Source organism: Kogia breviceps, chromosome 3, assembly GCF_026419965.1.
Source record: "Kogia breviceps isolate mKogBre1 chromosome 3, mKogBre1 haplotype 1, whole genome shotgun sequence".
NCBI lineage: Eukaryota > Metazoa > Chordata > Mammalia > Artiodactyla > Physeteridae > Kogia > Kogia breviceps.
The window spans coordinates 86,783,404-86,802,728 of record NC_081312.1 but is presented as its reverse complement, the minus strand read 5'-3'; the positions used below and the strand labels follow the sequence as shown (position 1 = coordinate 86,802,728).

The window sequence follows — 19,325 nt, the reverse complement described above, 5'->3', positions numbered from 1 at the left end:
GAGTAGTGATTACCAGAGGGAAGGGAGTAGGGGGAGAGTGAAAATGGGCTAAGGGGGTCAACTGTATCATAATGGATGGAAACTAAGTTTTTGGTGGTGTGCATGCTGTAGGGTACAGAGATGTAGAAATACAACATTGTACACATGAAACTTGTATAATGTTATAAACCAATGATACTACAATTTTTAAAAAGTCAGTTGAACCATCATTTAGTCTAACATTTATATCCTATGGACCTGGTGTTATAAATTGGAGATCTGGTCCTGAAAGTTCATTTTTCCATTACAATACCAAAGTCCATTGTTAAAATATATAAAAATCACAAATATCTGTTCTTATAAACATTAGATATTTTATCTAAATGGTTAATATAAAGTTTTGTTTTAAGTTCCTTATGGGAGTTTTTTCCACATGAGACTGAGGCTCTTTCAAAACATAAATACTACAAGTTTTATGGATGTGCTCTCCTGTTTCTGAAATCTTGATATCGTTAAAAAGAATGAGATAGCTCTTCCTTGGCAATGCCTGTGGAGGTGGCGGCCATCTCCTGCTTGGCATCATGGCCACCCTCATGAATCCCAAGATTGTCAAAAAGAGGACCAAGAAGTTCATCCAGCACCAGTCAGGCCAGTATGTCAAAATTAAGTGTAACTGGCAGAAACCCAGAGGTGATGGGAGCAACAAGAAAACAAAGCACATGCTTCCCAGTGGCTTCTGGAAGTTCCTAGTCCACAACATCGAGGAGCTTGAAGTGCTGCTGTGCAACAAATCATACTCTACTGAGACTGCTCACAATGTCTCCTCTAAGAACTGTAAAGCCTTTGTGGAGAGAGCAGCCCAGCTGGCCACCAGAGTCACCAATCCTTGTGCCAGGTTGTGCAGTGAAGAAAATGAGTACACAGCTCATGTGCATGTTTATTTGTGTCAATAAAACCATAAAACTCAGACCAAAAAAAGAGTGAGATTGATCTGTATAAGCTGTTTTGCAAACACATCTAAAGATAAACGATGAAGTGAAAAAGGAAAGTAGGAAACAGTGTATATAGTAGGATCGGTTTTTATGAGAATATATGTAAATACAAAGAAATATATATTCTGATGTTTTTCCTGCAAAGAAATACTAATTATCTTTAATTTAGTTGGTTTGGGGGAGAGGGACTGGCATCAGGAAGAAAAGGTATCACTTTCCATATTGTATCTTTGTCTTTATATGTCTTTACACTAAAAATGTTATTTTAAATTTAAAAAAATTTTTTCCATAGCAAAAGCAGAGGTATGCTCATCCCTGCAGACTGATTCAGCTGATTTTTGCTATCTCCAACCTTCTTCTTAGCTGGATTGCTATTTATTATGTATTTGCAGGTATTTGTGTGTGTGTGTGTGTGTGTGTGTGTGTGTGTGTGTGTGTGTGTATAAATATATATAAATAGCTTAAGTTTAAGTCAAAGACATTTGGAGACATGACGACAAAGTCAGTTGAGTGAATTTTTCTGTTCCTGGTCAATCTAACCAAATCTTTTTTTAACGTTTCATCTGTTTTTCACAGATGTTTGACACCGTGAAGCGATTAAGAGAAAAATCTTGTTTAATTGTAGCAACTACATCAGGATCAGAATCTGTTAAAAATGATGAGGTAATAACATTATAATGATGATGACGTTCATCTCTGTCTTTGAAGTTTACTGGTATAAGGGAGCTGCTTTTTGTGAAAAGGAACCTGTTTATTGTAAGGTATATAGGATGTCTACTATTGTTCATTGTGTTTCTGTACCACAGGGATTAGTGGTAGTTGACATACATAGTTATCCAATATAAATATATGTATTTCACAAAAGCAGAGGAAATTGAAGTTCAGTGCACCACTGTTGAAAATACCATATTTTATTAATTTTTGAAATATTTTAATGTCTGAAATTGGAATATGTCTTATAATCCATGCCTTCTTATTTTTTAATCAGCAACATTCTTAGTGGAACACAAGATTATGGTGCATCTAAGATTTAATGAAACGCAGTAATGTTTAGGTTATGAATTTCCATAATATAATGAATCAGGTTTTGATGATTCTAATCTCAAAATTATTAGAATATTATTACTTGTGGTTATTAACTATTTTTCCTAAAAGAAAAACACTGAACTTAAGTTAAAATAAATAAAAAGACACCAATACATTTCAGTAATGTTGTTAAAAGTTCTCATTCTTGGGCTTCCCTGGTGGCGCAGTGGTTGAGAATCCACCTGCCGATGCAGGGCACACGGGTTCGTGCCCCGGTCTGGGAAGATCCCACATGCCGCGGAGCGGCTGGGCCCATGAGCCATGGCCACTGAGCCTGCGCGTCCAGAGCCTGTGCTCCACAACAGGAGAGGCCACAACAGTGAGAGGCCCACATACCACAAAAAAAAAAAAAAAAAAAAAGTTCTCATTCTTAGCAATGTGTTTAGTAGTAACTGTTAGACATCATCAAGTTGGCTTTAAATTGATTAAATGTCAGTGGTTAAATGATTGACAAATGGTTCAAAATTATTGTTTCATTTAATTTTGTTTCTTAATATACCTGCATTGAATATAAAAAGCAGTTTATTAGATATTTAAGATACTTGGCATTTTAAGTTAAAAATTTTTTTAATAAGTTAAATTGTTGAAGTAAACAATGGAACAAATTAATTGTAAGATGTGATGGAGCCTGTATGTTAATTTTGAGTCAACAGATTGAATCTGAGTTTACTCTAGGAAATTTTGCCTGACTGAATAGTATATGTAAATTTTCACAATGGATCTTAGCTAATTTTTCTGGTCTTTTAATACCCAGATTACTCATGATAAAGAAAAAGCAGAACGAAAAAGAAAAGCTGAAGCTGCTAGGCTGCATCGCCAGAAGATCATGGCTCAGATGTCTGCCTTACAGAAGAACTTTATTGAAACTCACAAACTCATGTATGACAGTACGTCAGAAATGTCTGGGAAAGAAGACTCCATTATGGAGGAAGAGAGGTAAAATAAAGCAAAACAAAAAATTAGCAACCCAGTTTCTTGTAGGAAAAATTACATATTCACTTTAAATAATATTTTTTCAAAATATATTTCAAAGTAAGAGAAATTACACTATTTTTAAGCTAGCAAGGGCACAGTGAAGCCCTTACTGGGTGTAATTTTATGTTGATAAACTGTTCAAGTGCACAATGAAGTTAGTCGGGAACCTTTATGCACAAAAAGACATGACAATGGAAACAGCAAAGATAGAAATCAGCTACTGTTATCTTGTACGTGCGGACTTCTTTAGATACACATTTATGTATCAGTTCATATTTTCCACATCATTTTTATGAGTTCTGATAAAAATGACTGCTGCTATTACAGATTGAAAAAAAAACCCTTCACCTGAAAAAGATGGTCCATGTTAATTTTTCCTTTTTTCTAAAAAAGAAAGAAGGGCAACACCTATAGTTTTAGTCATGGAGAGCACATTGGAATGGGAATTAGTAAACCTCGTTTTCTGACTATGAGACTATGCTGTGCTCTTGGGGAAATTGGTTAACTTTCTGAGAGTAGTGTTTTGTGGGCTGTTATTTAGATAGGGTGAGAAAAGGGAGGAGGCAAAGTAATGGTTCTTTGAACAGCATTCCAATTTAAAATGTTGAAAATCCCTTCTATGCTTATTTTTAAAAACAAGCTTTCACTGCTCCTTAAAACAATGTGTATTGTGGATACTTTTAGGAAATTGTGCTTCTGCAATACAGTAGACAGTAAACATTATACTTTACATAATATGTCTGTAATCCTGAATCTGAGTATGCTAACAAAAGAACCACAAAGAATACTGACTTTATATCTTAAAGATTAAAATATATATGATGGTAAAGTATCCTGGTATGACAACAGTAATAAAACTAGAAACTAATACAAAACTTTAAACAACAAGCAGAAGTCCCAACCCTCTTGATATTACCTATGAACAATATAACATTTAGAAAGTAATGAACAAGAGACTACTGTATATTTATTCAAACAAGAGGATGTAAGCAGAAATGTACTCAGAATTAATTAATGGCCCTAATGCTTTCATAATATATTTTTATTGCCTGATTGATTGTACACATAAAATTGTGTATGTGTTCTCACTGAAAACAATTCACATAACACAGTAAGTCTCCTTTTTTGACCGTCCTCTACATTCCCGATCTTTCTCTACAAATAACCATTGTGATAATAACTGGTTCTAGGTGTCTTTCTGTGCATTTGTAAACATGTGTACGTGAATAATGAGTCTTGTGTGTTTTAGTGGCTTTTTAAAATTTTACCATCCTTTTTTGTTCTGTGGGTTACTTTTTCATTCAGTGTCTTTTAAATCTTTTATGTCAATACATAAAGACCTTTAGTGTAGATTCTACATCATTCTTTATGACTGCTGCATAGTATTCCATAGTATGGATATATAATATTTTATTTATCAGATTTTGGACATTTAAGTTGTTTTTCCCTTGTTTCCCAATTTTCCCATATTACAAACAATGTGTCAGAACATTTTTGTATGTTCCCCCTTGCACAATCCTACAAGTACTTCTCAAAGGTGGAATCTAATAAACGAAAGGGCTGGATCATAATTATTTAAAATTTTAATAGATACTGCCACGTTGCCCTCCAAAGTAGTTTCACCAATATCTACTCCCAGCAGTGTATGAAGAGTTCCTGTTTCTTTCATTCTCACCAATATTTAAAATTATCAGTGCTTGAAAATATTTGGTAAATCAAAATTATAAATTTTTGCCCTTCTGAAATTCCCTGATTAGTTAGTACTAGGTTGAGCATCTTTTCTTTTCTTTTTTTTTTTTTGTGGTACGCGGGCCTCTCACTGTTGTGGCCTCTCCCGTTGCGGAGCACAGGCTCCAGACGCGCAGGCTCAGTGACCATGGCTCACGGGCCCAGCTGCTCCGCGGCATGTGGGATCTTCCCGGACCGGGACACGAACCCGTATCCCCTGCATCGGCAGGTGGATTCTCAACCACTGCGCCACCAGGGAAGCCCTGAGCATCTTTTCTTATAATTATTCACTGGCCTGTTACATTTTGTCTTCTGAGAATTGCCTCTTATTATCCTTTGCCCATCTCTATTGGATGCTTTACTTTTATCTTACTGATTTCTAGAAGTCCTTTAAAATTATGGATATTAAAGTTTGTTTCATGTTTCCCATATGTTGTCCCTGTTTATTTAACATTAATTATGAAATTTTAGCCATAGCAAAGTTTTGTGTTGATAAAGACAGATTTGTCAGTCTTTCAAGTTTTAACTTTTTGTATCTTGTTTAGGAAGGCTTTTCCTATCCCAAAGTCACAAATATATTCTCTTACGTGTTTTTTTTTTTTTTTTAAATTAATTTATTAATTTATTAATTTATTTTGGGCTGTGTTGGGTCTCCGTTTCTGTGCGAGGGCTTTCTCCAGTTGCGGCGAGCAGGGGCTAGTCTTCATCGCGGTGCGCGGGCCTCTCACTATCGCGGCCTCTCCTGTTGCGGAGCACAGGCTCCAGACGCGCAGGCTCAGTAGTTGTGGCTCACGGGCCCAGTTGCTCCTCGGCACGTGGGATCTTCCCGGACCGGGGCACGAACCCGTGTCCCCTGCATCGGCAGACGGACTCTCAACCGCTGCGCCACCAGGGAAGCCCTCTTACATGTTTTAAATGTAATTACATTTTTCATTTACATTACATTTACAAATTTATATTTTAGATTTTAATTACAGTTATATTAACACATTTTCCTTTTAAAAATCAAATGTTAGAGATAAAGCCAAAGTTCCATTCGAGTACTGGCCCAAATCCTGCACCCCTTTCTGCCCTTCCTCAGAGATACTCTGGTTATAAGTTTTATATGTATCTTATAAGAATTTTTACTGTGCTATTAGATACGAATATATGTAACCATAGAAATTATATAGTGTCATTCAGCCTTTTGTTTTATTTGCATAAATGGTATTATGCATTTATCATTCTTCAGTTTCCCATTTTCATTTAATATTATGTCTTGGAAATCTGTATATGTGTGTTCTTACATATAAAACAAGCTCAGGGACTTCCCTGGCGGTCCGGTGGTTAAGACAATGTGCTCGCAATGAGGGGGCCCGGGTTCAATCCCTGGTCAGGGAACTAGATCCTACATGCTGCAACTAAGAGCCCAGATGCTGCAACTAAGACCCAGGGTGGCCAAATAAATAAATAATAATAATTTTAAAAACCGGAAAAAACCAAGCTTAGCATTCCTCGTTCTTGGCATTTGGGCAGCAGTTCTTTCTCATGCCTACTGAATTGCAGGGCATTTAGCATCTCTGGCCCTTCATCCACTGAAGTCCAGTAGTTCCCCCTAGTCCTTATGATGACCAAAAAGTTAACTTCACCCACATGTTGCTGAATGCCTCCTAAAAAATAGTAAGTACCACACCTAGCTGAGACCCACCTTTTTAAAACTGCATACTATTCTGTATTATGTAATTTCACATAACTGATGATAGCCATTTAAGTTATTTCCAGTTTGTTGGATGATATATGATATTTCAGGGAGCTTCTTGCATGGATAGTGAGGCAGTATTACACGGCATGGCCTGTGAAGTCAGATCATCTGGGTTAAATCCTGGCCTGGTTACGTCCTAGATGAATCATTAGATAAGTCTCTTACCATCTCTAGGCCTCAGATTCTTCATCTGAAAAATAGAGATAATAATAGTATCTGCCTTATAGGATTGTTGGAAGGATTAAATGAGGTAACATAACTTAAAAGTATTTGAAACAGTGCCTCACATTACAATTAATGCTTTGTAAGTATTTGCTCTTATTTATTATTGTACACATTTAATACATCTTATGAATTGCTAAATCATTAAGATGTGTGTTTTAAATTTTAATAGCTACCAAAGTAGAACAGAAAGTTAAATGCCTAATAAGAGGGAATAAATGGATAAAACTATTATGGCACATATAGTGAGAGTACTGTGCAGCCATTTAAAAATAATGTTTCTGAAGCAAATTTAATGATATGAGAAAACAGCTAAGATATAAGTGAATAAAGCAGGACACAAACCGTATATGTAATGTGATCTTAATTATGTAAAAAATGTTATAAATAGAAAGCAGACTGGAAGGAAATGTACAAGTCGTTATTTCTAGGTTGTGAGAGTATGATGCTTTTTATTTTCTTCTTTATACTTTTCTAGACTTTCCAAAATTTCTTAATAAGTATACATTACTTTTATAATCAGAAAAAACAGATTCACAGCTTCTTGGTACAGTAATTTAACTATAATTATAATATGCATTCTACTTTGTGATCTGTTTTTTTCTTTTTGCACTTCGCAACACAGAATGTATTTTCTAGTAAGCAAATTAACTGATAAAAGTCAGAAAAATCAAGAGGGAAGATTTTAAGCTAATATTGCTAAATATAATTTTTATTTTATTTTTTTAATTCTTAAAGTTCTTGCCCTAAAGTTACTTAAAATCTACCAAAATATAAAGACAAGTGACCAAAACATGTGTCTTCATTTCTGATCGTTTCTCTTGGTAGCACCCCAGCAGTCAGTGACTACTGTAAAATTGCTTTGGGTCCTAAACGGGGTCCATCTGTTACTGAAAAGGAGGTGCTGACATGCATCCTCTGCCAAGAAGAACAAGAGGTGAAACTAGAAAATAATGCTATGGTATTATCGGCCTGTGTCCAGAAATCCACCGCCTTAACCCAGCACAGGGGAAAACCCATAGAACTCTCAGGGGGTATGTATTGTTTAATAAATGTCTTTTTGAGCATTTCTTTTCATACTTGTGTAATTAGAAAAAATACTGTCTGAAAGAAGTTTGGGAGTGAGATTGTATTTAGCCTTATTTGGTCAGATCACATTTTACCCATTTGTAAAATGGATGCTAGATTTTCACATGCCATATTGGTTCCTTTGTCTGTTTTTTAAAATTTTGGTTAACACATGGCCACATTGCTCATTCTGTCTCTTTCTATCTATCTCCATTTCTTTTTGCTGAACCATTTGAAAGTAGGAATTCATGACATTTCATCCCTAAATATTTTCACATGCATTTTCTAAAACTAAAGATAATCTATTATATATCTACCATACCCGTATAACATTTAAGAAAATTACTAATTCAGTAATATCATCTAATATAAAATCCGTATTTGAATTATTTCCCCAACTGCCCTCAAAATGTCTTTTTTTAGCTAGACTTTTTTTTCCATTTAGGATTCAGACATGTTTCCTATGTTGCTTATTTTATGTCTGTTTTAATCTAGAATAGTCACTTGCCTTTTTTTTTTTCATGATAATTTTTTTGAAGAATGCAGGCCAATTTTCCTGTACAGTGTCTTACATTGTGGATTTGTCTGGTTGTTGCCATGTGGTTAGGTTCTTGTTAAACATTTTCTTGGCTGGAGTACTTATTAGGTAATATGTTGTAATTCTTCTATCACATCAGGAGTTAGCTGCTTTATTTTTTAAATACCTTGGAATAATAATAATGATAAAAAAGGTTAACATCTAATGAATACTCCCCATGTGCCAGGCACTGGTTAAGTGCTTTATGTGTATTTACTCACTTAATCTTCATAACAGCCCTGTGATTTAGGTACCAGTATTGGCTCCATTTACAGATGAAGAAACTGAGGCACAGAGAAATTAAGTAACTTGTCAGAAGCCACAAATTGTAAATGGTGAAATCAGATTTTGAACCCTATAGTCTGTGCTCTTAGCCAGTAGATTATATTGCCCTTAAATATCCCGTAAAGTTACCCAGTCAAATCACTTTTAAAATACAAAAGTGAACTGTGCTTGAATCATAGAAAATCACTTCAACAACCAAGATAATGCAACTTAAAACCTAATGTTAAAATAAAATGTACATCAAGAATAGAAGTTGTCATTAATCCATACTAATCACACCTGGAAGTCTAGCTTTATATTTTCCTCTTTTTACTTACTCTTAAGAATATATATACTACTGCCATGATATTGTGACACTTTTATTGGACATTCCTAAGAAAGTTTATGATTAGAATTTTAGACCTGATAAACTCTTTCTTTGTTTGGTTTCTTTTTATGATTGTGGGGCAGATGAATACATACCTCATATTTTTGTCTTTCTGTATCAGAAACCGTGGACCCACTTTTCATGGATTCAGACTTGGCATATGGAACTTACACAGGCAGCTGTGGTCATGTAATGCATGCAGTGTGCTGGCAGAAGTAAGTTGTCCTTCTGACATGTTCTTGAAAGAAGCTAGGAATATTGAAGTTCTCTAAAGGCCACAAAAAGGCATGTTTTCTCGTGTCTTCCTTTTCTCTTATTTGAATAATTGAAGCAGTTTTAATTACTGATTTTGTTTGCATGATACTCATTATAGTATCACCCTTAGAAATTGGTGTGTAAAGTTATCAACTTAAAATTTTCACTGTACTTGCTTTGTACAAACTAATTAGTTTCTTTTGATCAGTATTTGTATAAGAGAAGTAATAATCTTTATAAAAATCTCATTCCCCTCAAAACATAGAGGGAAAAGTACCTTTGAGAGAATAGGGGACATGAAGTTCTAGTTGTATATCTGGAAGAGATAAAAGTTCAGAAATATAATTCCTGGGAAATATTTTGTGTAGGGTTTACCTTTTTGGCATCAGATTAAAATACATAATTTTCCTATAGTAGCCCTTACTACTTCAGTTGGTCATTGGAAACTAAGGGAGATGGTATCTGTATTGTATCTCCATGCTATTGAGGCAGGAGACAAGTAATAATTCAGTAAAACTATTTTAAATTTGTTTCTGCCCTGATGTGCCCTCCAGTTTGCCCCCAAAAGAATGGGCATCCTATTGCTTCTGTAATTATAATTTGTGTATTTTTGCATGTAGATTCTAAAGATGTTTATTGAAGCAAAAATTCCAGATCTTTTTCACTTGGATTAGAGCAAAGATACATGTGTAGTTTTGAATGGACCTATGTCTTGGAATTTTGCAGGTATTTTGAAGCTGTACAGCTGAGCTCTCAGCAACGCATTCATGTTGACCTTTTTGACTTAGAGAGTGGAGAATATCTTTGCCCTCTTTGCAAGTCTCTGTGCAATACTGTGATCCCCATTATTCCTTTGCAACCTCAAAGGATAAGCAGGTATATTTTAATTTATGTTTTGGTTAATTTTTTTTAAAGTTGTCTTTAATCCTTTCATTGTGACTGTTTTAATTAGGTTACTAGTTTCTCTTTTGCTATTTAGTTAATACTTTTTCATTTTATAACTTGTATTCAACTTTAAAAATATGATAAAAGCCCCAATTTTTGGTTTCTAAAGGAACTGGAATATTCATTTACTCAAATCTGTATGTTTTGCATCTGTCTTCCAATAGCCATTAAAGCAATAGAACTTTGATCTCCATCTTAGCACTCACAGAAGGAAGAAAGTTGCAGAGAAGATCCATTCCTTTCTTATAGTCCTTTGCTAGCATTAGAGTTGCTATTAGGAGTTTGGGTTGCTCTGCAGGTCTTTGTATTATTATTTTTATTCTATTTTTCTGAAGATCCAAATGCTGTAGTTGTAGAGCCATGGACAAAAGGTTAACTGTAAAGGTAAATAAAAATGATAGGTTCATCTATGGATAGTTTTTTAGTGTTTAGAATAAATTTTTAAACTTTTATATTCTAACCATCTGTGAATAGAATTTAATAGCAAATTTATTAGTTTTTAATGACAACTAGAACATGTAATTGTATATTTCTGTATTCTCACTATTCTACATGATGATAACAGTACTATTTATTATTATTATTACTTCAGTTTTTTTTTAACTCAGTGACTTTGTAGTGGTAGACCTAAGTTTTTCTAAAGAAAATGATTTTATTGATAAAACACTTTTAACATGTTTTCACAACATAAGAGTTCAAAGGTGATAGGTTTGGCAATCAGCATCAGTAAGTAGTTGCTCTGTCTCTACTATTCCATGTCATTAGAAAACATAATTTTGAATTGTTTTCTATTTAGTGTATTGGGACATAGAATGTCATCTTTTAGGAAGAAGGTGACATCACAAAGATTTATTTATTTATTTATTTTAATTTTATTTATTTTTTTGTCTGTGTTGGGTCTTCTTTGCTGCACATGGGCTTTCTCTAGTTGTGGTGAATGGGGGCTACTTACTCTTCGTTGTGGAGCGCGGGCTTCTCTTTGTGGTAGCTTCTCTTGTTGCCAGGCACGGGCTCTAGGCGTGCGGGCTTCAGTAGTTGCAATGCGTGGGCTCAGTAGTTGTGGCTCACGAGCTCTAGAGCGCAGGCTCAGTAGTTGTGGCTCACAGGCTCAGTTGCTCTGCAGCATGTGGGATCTTCCAGGACCAGGGCTCAGACCATGTCCCCTGCATTGGCAGGTGGATTCTTAACCACTGCACCATCAGGGAAGCCCTCCTTGATATCTTTAAGAATAGGATGCTTCAGGACAGTCCTTTCTAAAGTTAGACTGATCCTTACAACTAGGTCTCTTCAAACCCTGTGACACTTTTAGTCTGTAGTAACAATTTTGTTACTTAGGATCTGAAATACATAATTATATATAACATTTTTATTAGGCATTTGACCTTATCTGTATAGTTGGGATATATTTGCCTCTTTTGTTGGAAAATCAACATGAGTATAACCTAAGATACTAAAGTTAAGAGCATATAAAAGACTTTATCAAAACTAATAATAAGCTAGCATTTTTAAAGAAAATTGGTCATAACAAATCAGAGTACACTTTCATTTCTGAGAACTGAAAAAATTCTTATATCAAATTTGTGCCCAGAGATGTGAATTTTGGCACAGTTCATTGTATATTTTAACTTCACTTAAAGCTGTCCTTTCAGTAAGCAAATCTCTAGTTTATAGTCCTTTTTAATAACACTGTTTCTGGTCCCCCTTGGTTGTTAATAACAGTTTGGGTCAAGCCCCTGCCCTTACGGAATTTATATTACAGAGAGGAGAGACCAACGGTAAACATAAAAATACAGAGTATTGAGTAGTGAGAAATACAGAGAAAAACTAAATTGGCAGCATAAAGGGCTAGAGACAGACCAGTGCATGAGGTTCTCTACAGATTGAGTCGGCAGGGAGCTCCTCTCCAAGACGGTGACATTTGAATAGAGACCTGAATGAAGTGAAGGACAAGCAGTGCTACTCTCTGAGAGAAGAGAATTCTAAGCACAGGCAATATCAAGAGCAAAGACCCTGAAGTAGGAGCACATCAGCATGTTGAAGGTGAAGCAAGAAGGCAGCAAGAAGGCAGGAAGAAGGCAGTACACTTGGAATGGAGCAAGCAAGGAACCAGATCCTAAAAGGGCTTATGAGCTAAGATTTGAAGTTAGAACTGTATTTTATGTGTGATGGAAAACCATAAGAATGTATTGGATAGGGAAGTGATACAATCTGATTTACATTTCTAAAAGATCTTGCTGGCGGTTGTGTGATGAATATATAGATAATAAAGAAGCACTGCTGTGGAAGCAGGAAAAACAGTCTCTTGAAGTAGTCCAGGTGAGGGATAGTGTAACTTGGATTAGGGTAGTAATGATGGAGATAGAAAGAAGTGATCAACTTGGAATACATTTAGAAGATGAAACCTGTAAGACTAGCTGATAGATTAAGATGTGGGGTGTGAAGGAATCAGATATATCAGTGGTTATACCTAGTTTTTGTTTTTGTTCCTTTTAACAACTTTATTGGAGTATAATTGCTTTACAATGGTGTCTTAGTTTCTGCTTTATAACAAAGTGAATCAGTTATACATATACATACGTTTCCATATCTCTTCCCTCTTGTGTCACCCTCTCTATCCCACCCCCTAGGTGGTCACAAACCACCGAGCTGATCTCCCTGTGCTATGCGGCTGCTTCCCACTAGCTATCTGTTTTACATTTGGTAGTGTATATATGTCCATGCCACTCTCTCACTTTGTCACAGCTTACCCTTCCCCCTCCCCATATCTTCAAGTCTATTCTCTGGTAGGTCTGTGTCTTTATTCCCATCTTACCCCTAGGTTCTTCATGACCTTTTTTTTTTTTTCTTAGATTCCATATATATGTGTTAGCATATGGTATTCGTTTTTCTCTTTCTGACTTCCCTCTGTATGACAGACTCTAGGTCCATCCACCTCACTACAAATAACTCAATTTTGTTTCTTTTTATGGCTGAGTAATATTCCATTGTATATATGTACCACATCTTCTTTATCCATTCATCTGTTGATGGACACTTAGATTGCTTCCATCTCCTGGCTATTGTAAATAGAGCTGCAGTGAACATTTTGGTACATGACTCTTTTTGAATTATGGTTTTCTCAGGGTATATGCCCAGTAGCAGGATTGCTGGGTTGTATGGTAGTTCTATTTGTAGTTTTTTAAGGAACCTCCATACTGTTCTCCATAGTGGCTGTATCAATTTACATTCCCTCCAGCAGTGCAAGAGTGTTCCCTTTTCTCCACACCCTCTCCAGCATTTATTGTTTCTAGATTTTTTGATGATGGCCATTCTGACTGGTGTGAGATGATATCTCATTGTAGTTTTGATTTGCATTTCTCTAATGATTAATGATGTTGAGCATTCTTTCATATGTTTGTTTGCAGTATGTATATCTTCTTTGGGGAAATGTCTGTATAGGTCTTCGGCCCATTTTTGAATGGGGTTGTTTGTTTTTTTGTTATTGAGCTGCATGAGCTGCTTGTAAAGTTTGGAGATTAATCCTTTGTTAGTTGCTTCATTTGCAAATATTTTCTCCCATTCTGAGGGTAGTCTTTTGGTCTTGTTTATGGTATCCTTTGCTGTGCAAAAGCTTTTAAGTTTCATTAGGTCCCATTTGTTTATTTTTGTTTTTATTTCCATTTCTCTAGGAGGTGGGTCAAAAAGGATCTTGCTATGATTTATGTCATAGAGCGTTCTGCCTATGTTTTCCTCTAAGAGTTTGATAGTTTCTGGCTTTACATTTAGGTCTTTAATCTATTTTGACTTTATTTTTGTGTATGGTGTTAGGGAGTGTTCTAATCTCATACTTATACATGTACCTGTCCAGTTATCCCAGCACCACTTATTGAAGAGGCTGTCTTTTCTCCACTGTATATTCTTGCCTCCTTTATCAAAGATAAGGTGACCATATGTGCATAGGTTTATCTCTGGTCTTTCTATCTTGTTCCATTGATCTATATTTCTGTTTTTGTGCCATTACCATACTGTCTTGATTACTGTAGCTTTGTAGTATAGTCTGAAGTCAGGGAGCCTGATTCCTCCAGCTCCATTTTTCGTTCTCAAGATTGCTTTGGCTATTCGGGGTCTTTTGTGTTTCCATACAAATTGTGAAATTTTTGGTTCTAGTTCTGTGAAAAGTGCCTGTGGTAGTTTGATAAGGATTGCATTGAATCTGTAGATTGCTTTGGGTAGTAGAGTCATTTTCACAATGTTGATTCTTCCAATCCAAGAACATGGTATATCTCTCCATCTATTTGTATCATCTTTAATTTCTTTCATCAGTGTCTTATAGTTTTCTACATACAGGTCTTTTGTCTCCTTAGATAGGTTTATTCCTAGGTATTTTATTCTTTTTGTTGCAATGGTAAATGTTTACTTAATTTCACTTTCAGATTTTTCATCATTAGTGTATAGGAATGCCAGAGATTTCTGTGCATTAATTTTGTATCCTGCTACTTTACCAAATTCATTGATTAGCTCTAGTAGTTTTCTGGTAGCATCTTTGGGATTCTCTGTGTATAGTACCATGTCATCTGCAAACAGTGACAGCTTTACTTCTTCTTTTCTGATTTGGATTCCTTTTATTTGTTTTTCTTCTCTGATTGCTGTGGCTAAAAATTCCAAAACTATGTTGAATAATAGTGGCGAGAATGGACATCCTTGTCTTGTTCCTGATCTTAGTGGAAATGGTTTCAGTTTTTCACCATTGAGGACGATGTTGGCTGTGGGTTTGTCATATATGGCCTTTATTATATTGACGAAAGTTCCCTCTATGCCTACTTTCTGCAGGGTTTTTATCATAATTGGGTGTTGAATTTTGTCAAAAGCTTTCTCTGCATCTATTGAGATGATCATATGGTTTTTCTCCTTCAATTTGTAGGTCTTTTCCTTCTCTTGTGTTTCTTGCCTAGAGAAGTTCCTTCAGCATTTGTTGTAAAGGTGGTTTGGTGGTGCTGAACTTTCTCAGCTTTTGCTTGTCTTTAAAGGTTTTAATTTCTCCATCAAATCTGAATGAGATCCTTGCTGGGTAGAGTAATCTTGGTTGTAGTTTTTTCTCCTTCATCACTTTAAATATGTACTGCCACTCCCTTCTGGCTTGTAGAGTTTCTGCTGAAAGATCAGCTGTTAACCTTATGGGGATTCCCTTGTGTGTTATTTGTTGTTTTTCCCTTGCTGCTTTTAATATGTTTTCTTTGTATTTAATTTTTGACAGTTTGATTAATATATGTCTTAGAGTGTTTCTCTTTGGATTTATCCCGTATGGGACTCTCTGTGCTTCCTGGACTTGATTAACTATTTCCTTTCCCATATTAGGGAAGTTTTCAACTATAATCTCTTCAAATATTTTCTCAGTCCCTTTCTTTTTCTCTTCTTCTTCTGGGACCCCTATAATTCAAATGTTGGTGCGTTTAATGTTGTCCCAGAGGTCTCTGATACTGTCCTCAGTTCTTTTTATTATTTTTTCTTTATTCTGCTCTGCAGTAGTTATTTACACTATTTTATCTTCCAGGTCACTTATCCATTCTTCTGCCTCAGTTATTCTGCTATTGTTCCCATCTAGAGTATTTTTAATTTCATTTATTGTGTTGTTCATCGTTGCTTGTTTCCTCTTTAGTTCTTCTAGTTCCTTGTTAAATGTTTCTTGCATTTTGTCAATTCTATTTCCAAGATTTTGGATCATCTTTACTATCATTATTCTGAATTTTTTTTCAGGTAGACTGCCTATTTCCTCTTCATTTGTTAGGTCTGATGGGTTTTTACCTTGCTCCTTCATCTGCTGTGTGTTTATCTGTCTTCTCATTTTGCTTATCTTACTGTGTTTGGAGTCTCCTTTCTGCAGGCTGCAGGTTCGTAGTTCCCGTTGTTTTTGGTGTCTGTTCCCAGTGGCTAAAGTTGGTTCAGTGGGTTGTGTAGGCTTCCTGGTGGAGGGGACTAGTGCCTGTGTTTTGGTGGATGAGGCTGGATCTTGTCTTTCTGGTGGGCAGGTCCACGTCTGGTGGTGTGTTTTGGGGTGTCTGTGGCCTTAGTATGATTTTAGGCAGCCTCTCTGCTAATGGGTGGTGTTGTGTTCCTGTCTTGCTAGTTGTTTGGCATAGGGTGTCCAGCACTGTAGCTTGCTGGTTGTTGAGTGAAGCTGGGTCTTGGTGTTGAGATGGAGATCTCTGGGACATTTTCGCCGTTTTATCTTATGTGGAGCTGGGAGGTCTCTTGTGGACCAGTGTCCTGAAGTTGGCTCTCCCACCTCAGAGGCTCAGCACTGACTCCTGGCCGGAACACCAAGAGCCTTTCCATCCACATGGCTCAGGTTTCCTTTCTTATTTGCAAAGTGTGCCTTCAGGGGCTTCTGCAGCACATCTAATTTGTTTTGTTTGAGGGCTCTGACTTTAACAGCTAGTCTCCTGTGGGGTGTCAGCATGCCGGGAGACGCTGGTCATCTGAGCGCATACAAACCAGAAACCAGACAGCCTAGCAAAGGTTTCAGCCAGATGTGTCAGCTCAGGAAGGTCTAATCCTCATCCCCCAACAACTCCTCAGACTTCCATGCGTGTGGACCTTTTTTCGTCCTTTGTGCTTAGTCTAGTTTCACTCGCTCGTAGGGTACCACATGTGGAGGTACTGCACTGAGCACTTCAGACGAGAGTTCTTAGTGTGAAACGACTGCGCCAGCACCTCAGCTTAGATGCTGACGGTGACTCTGTGATTCAAGATGGCGGCCGATACCTAGTTTTTGACTTGAGCAGTGAGAATGGTGATTGCATTTACTGACATTTATTACTTCCAGGTGATGGGTGTATGGATGGTATCTTGTTCTTTGTACTTTAAAACTTTTCTTCCCTCCCCAAACTACATTTTTAGACACATGTGTTTCTATGACCTAGGAAGCTAATCTGGAGGAGTTTGACTTTTTCATACAGCTGTTTATCCATGGAAAGACCCTAAAATTCAGCTTTTCAGTTTGACTTTGTGCCAATGGCTTTAATAATTTTTAAATATCATTTTTCAGTGAGAATACAGAAGCTCTTGCTCAACTTTTGACCCTGGCACGATGGATACAGACTGTTCTGGCCAGAATAACAGGTTATAATATGAAACAAGCTAAAGGTTTGCTTCAAATTATTTCATATTCAGCTGTGTGAGATTTAAGTGTCACAGTCTTTATTTTTTTGAAAGTACTTATTGCTCTAAAATATGTTTTGCACATACAGATTTGTTAAATATTAGGAAATAGAGAGTATAGGGGGGAATCCCTGAGAGGAGAGAGCTGTAGAAGGGAATCTCCTACTTTTGAGACAAACACTAGTCCTGAGCTCAGCTCCAAGCTGCACGTGTGTGGAACAGGCCCAAAGAAGCATAGCAACAGCTTTGAGACTGAAGCTGCGTTAAACCACCACTCAAGTCCCAGACTAAGCCCTGAGTAGTACATATACTGGCAGACCCAAACAGCATAGCAAAGGCTCTGAAAACTAACATTGGAACCACCACTCACAGGGAGTGAGACATAACTTGTTGAACCTAATTTGGGTTGGGTTGATTGCCTACTAGAACAACAACAAAAAAGGTACATTTTTCCAGAGAATGTTAGGACCAGTAATGTTCAAATATATTCACAATGTAACATTCAAAATATCCAAGGCACAATCCAGAATTACTGAAGGTACAGAGAACCAGGAGAATCTGACCAACTCTCAAGGAAAAAAACAGTCAACCAACTGCCAATCCTGAGATGTTTTAGTGTTGAACTTTTAAGACAAAAAGTATAAAGCAGCTTTATAATCATGAAACATGAAATAAAGGTGAACACTCGTGAAGTGAAAGGAAAGATAGGAGTTCTCAGCAGGAAAAAATAGAAACTATAAAAAAAGAACCAAATGGAGATAACAGAATTGAAAAAATACTATATGAATTTAAAAATTAACTGAATGGGGGCTTCTCTGGTGGCGCAGTGGTTAAGAATCTGCCTGCCAATGCAGGGGACATGGGTTCGAGCCCTGGTCTGGGAAGATCCCACATGCTGCAGAGCAGTGAAGCCTTTGCGCCTAGAGACCATGAGCCACAGCTACTGAAGCCCGCACGCCACAACTACTGAGCCCATGTACTGCAACTATTGAAGCCCGCGCACCTAGAGCCTGTGCTCCCCAACAAGAGAAGCCACCTCAATGAGAAGCCCTTGCACCAGAACGAAGAGTAACCCCTGCTCGCAGCAAGTAGAGAAAGCCTGCGCACAGCAATGGAAGACCCAACGCAGCCAAAAAATTAATTAATTAATTAAATCTATTAGAAGAGAAGAATAAAATTTTAACTGAATGGGCACAGTAGTAGAATGGAGACGGTGAGATAAGAGTCAGTGAATTTTAAATTAGATCAGGGGAAATTATACAATGAAGAATGGACAGGGGCTTCCCTGGTGGCGTAGTTGTTGAGAGTCTGCCTGCTCTGGTCCGGGAAGATCCCACATGCCGCGGAGCGGCTGGGCCCGTGAGCCATGGCTGCTGAGCCTGCACGTCTGGAGCCTGTGCTCCACAACAGGAGAGGCCACAACAGTGAGAACAGTGAGAGGCCTGCGTACCACAAAAAAAAAAAGAATGGACAGAAAAGTGATGCAGAAAAGCGATGCAGTATCCTTAGGGACATATGAAACCTTTTTTGTTCCCTTTAACCCAACATTTGTGTCACTGACGTCCTGAAAAGAGAAAGGATGGTACAGAAAAAATATTGAAGAAATAATAGCTGGAAGCTTTCCAAACTTGGAGAAAGACTTAAATTTATAGGTTTAAGAAGCTCAGTGAACCTCAAACTTAAAAGCATACTTAGGTAGGTCATACCCAAACTGCTGAAAACCAAAGTTGAAGAAAAGACTCTCAAGAGCCACCAGAAAAAAATAAGTCATTTCACATACGGGAATAACAATTCTAATTTGATAAGGAAATGGAGCCACAGAGAGGTTTAGTATTTAACCAGGGTCTTAGTGACAGTCACTGGCAGAGCTAGGATTCATACCCAGGCAGCTTGGCTCCAGATCCTTGTTCTTACTCACTAACGCATGCTGCCTTACTAATAGAATACTATGCATTCGTTAAAAATAGA

General features: G+C 36.8%; 2 protein-coding genes across 3 annotated transcripts in view; both read left to right on the top strand.

Annotated features, from left to right (window-relative positions):
- Positions 1 to 19,325, top strand: part of UBR1 (ubiquitin protein ligase E3 component n-recognin 1) — a 166,080-nt gene that overhangs the window by 109,270 nt on the left and 37,485 nt on the right. For both annotated transcript variants that reach the window (XM_059059472.2, XM_059059471.2), the window contains exons 28-33: positions 1,548 to 1,634; positions 2,812 to 2,993; positions 7,552 to 7,757; positions 9,142 to 9,235; positions 10,002 to 10,151; positions 17,245 to 17,342. In XM_059059472.2, the coding sequence (XP_058915455.1) occupies positions 1,548 to 1,634; positions 2,812 to 2,993; positions 7,552 to 7,757; positions 9,142 to 9,235; positions 10,002 to 10,151; positions 17,245 to 17,342 (817 nt within the window). The remainder of the gene's footprint in view (positions 1 to 1,547; positions 1,635 to 2,811; positions 2,994 to 7,551; positions 7,758 to 9,141; positions 9,236 to 10,001; positions 10,152 to 17,244; positions 17,343 to 19,325) is intronic.
- On the top strand, positions 501 to 932 carry LOC131753765 (large ribosomal subunit protein eL32-like). The gene has a single exon (XM_059059491.2). The coding sequence runs from the start codon at positions 561 to 563 to the stop codon at positions 930 to 932; it is 372 nt and encodes a 123-aa protein (XP_058915474.1). The 5' UTR covers positions 501 to 560.

Bases quoted from the DNA above. Each gene is read 5' to 3' on its own strand.
- LOC131753765 (XM_059059491.2), top strand. From the start codon at position 561: ATGGCCACCCTCATGAATCCCAAGATTGTCAAAAAGAGGACCAAGAAG.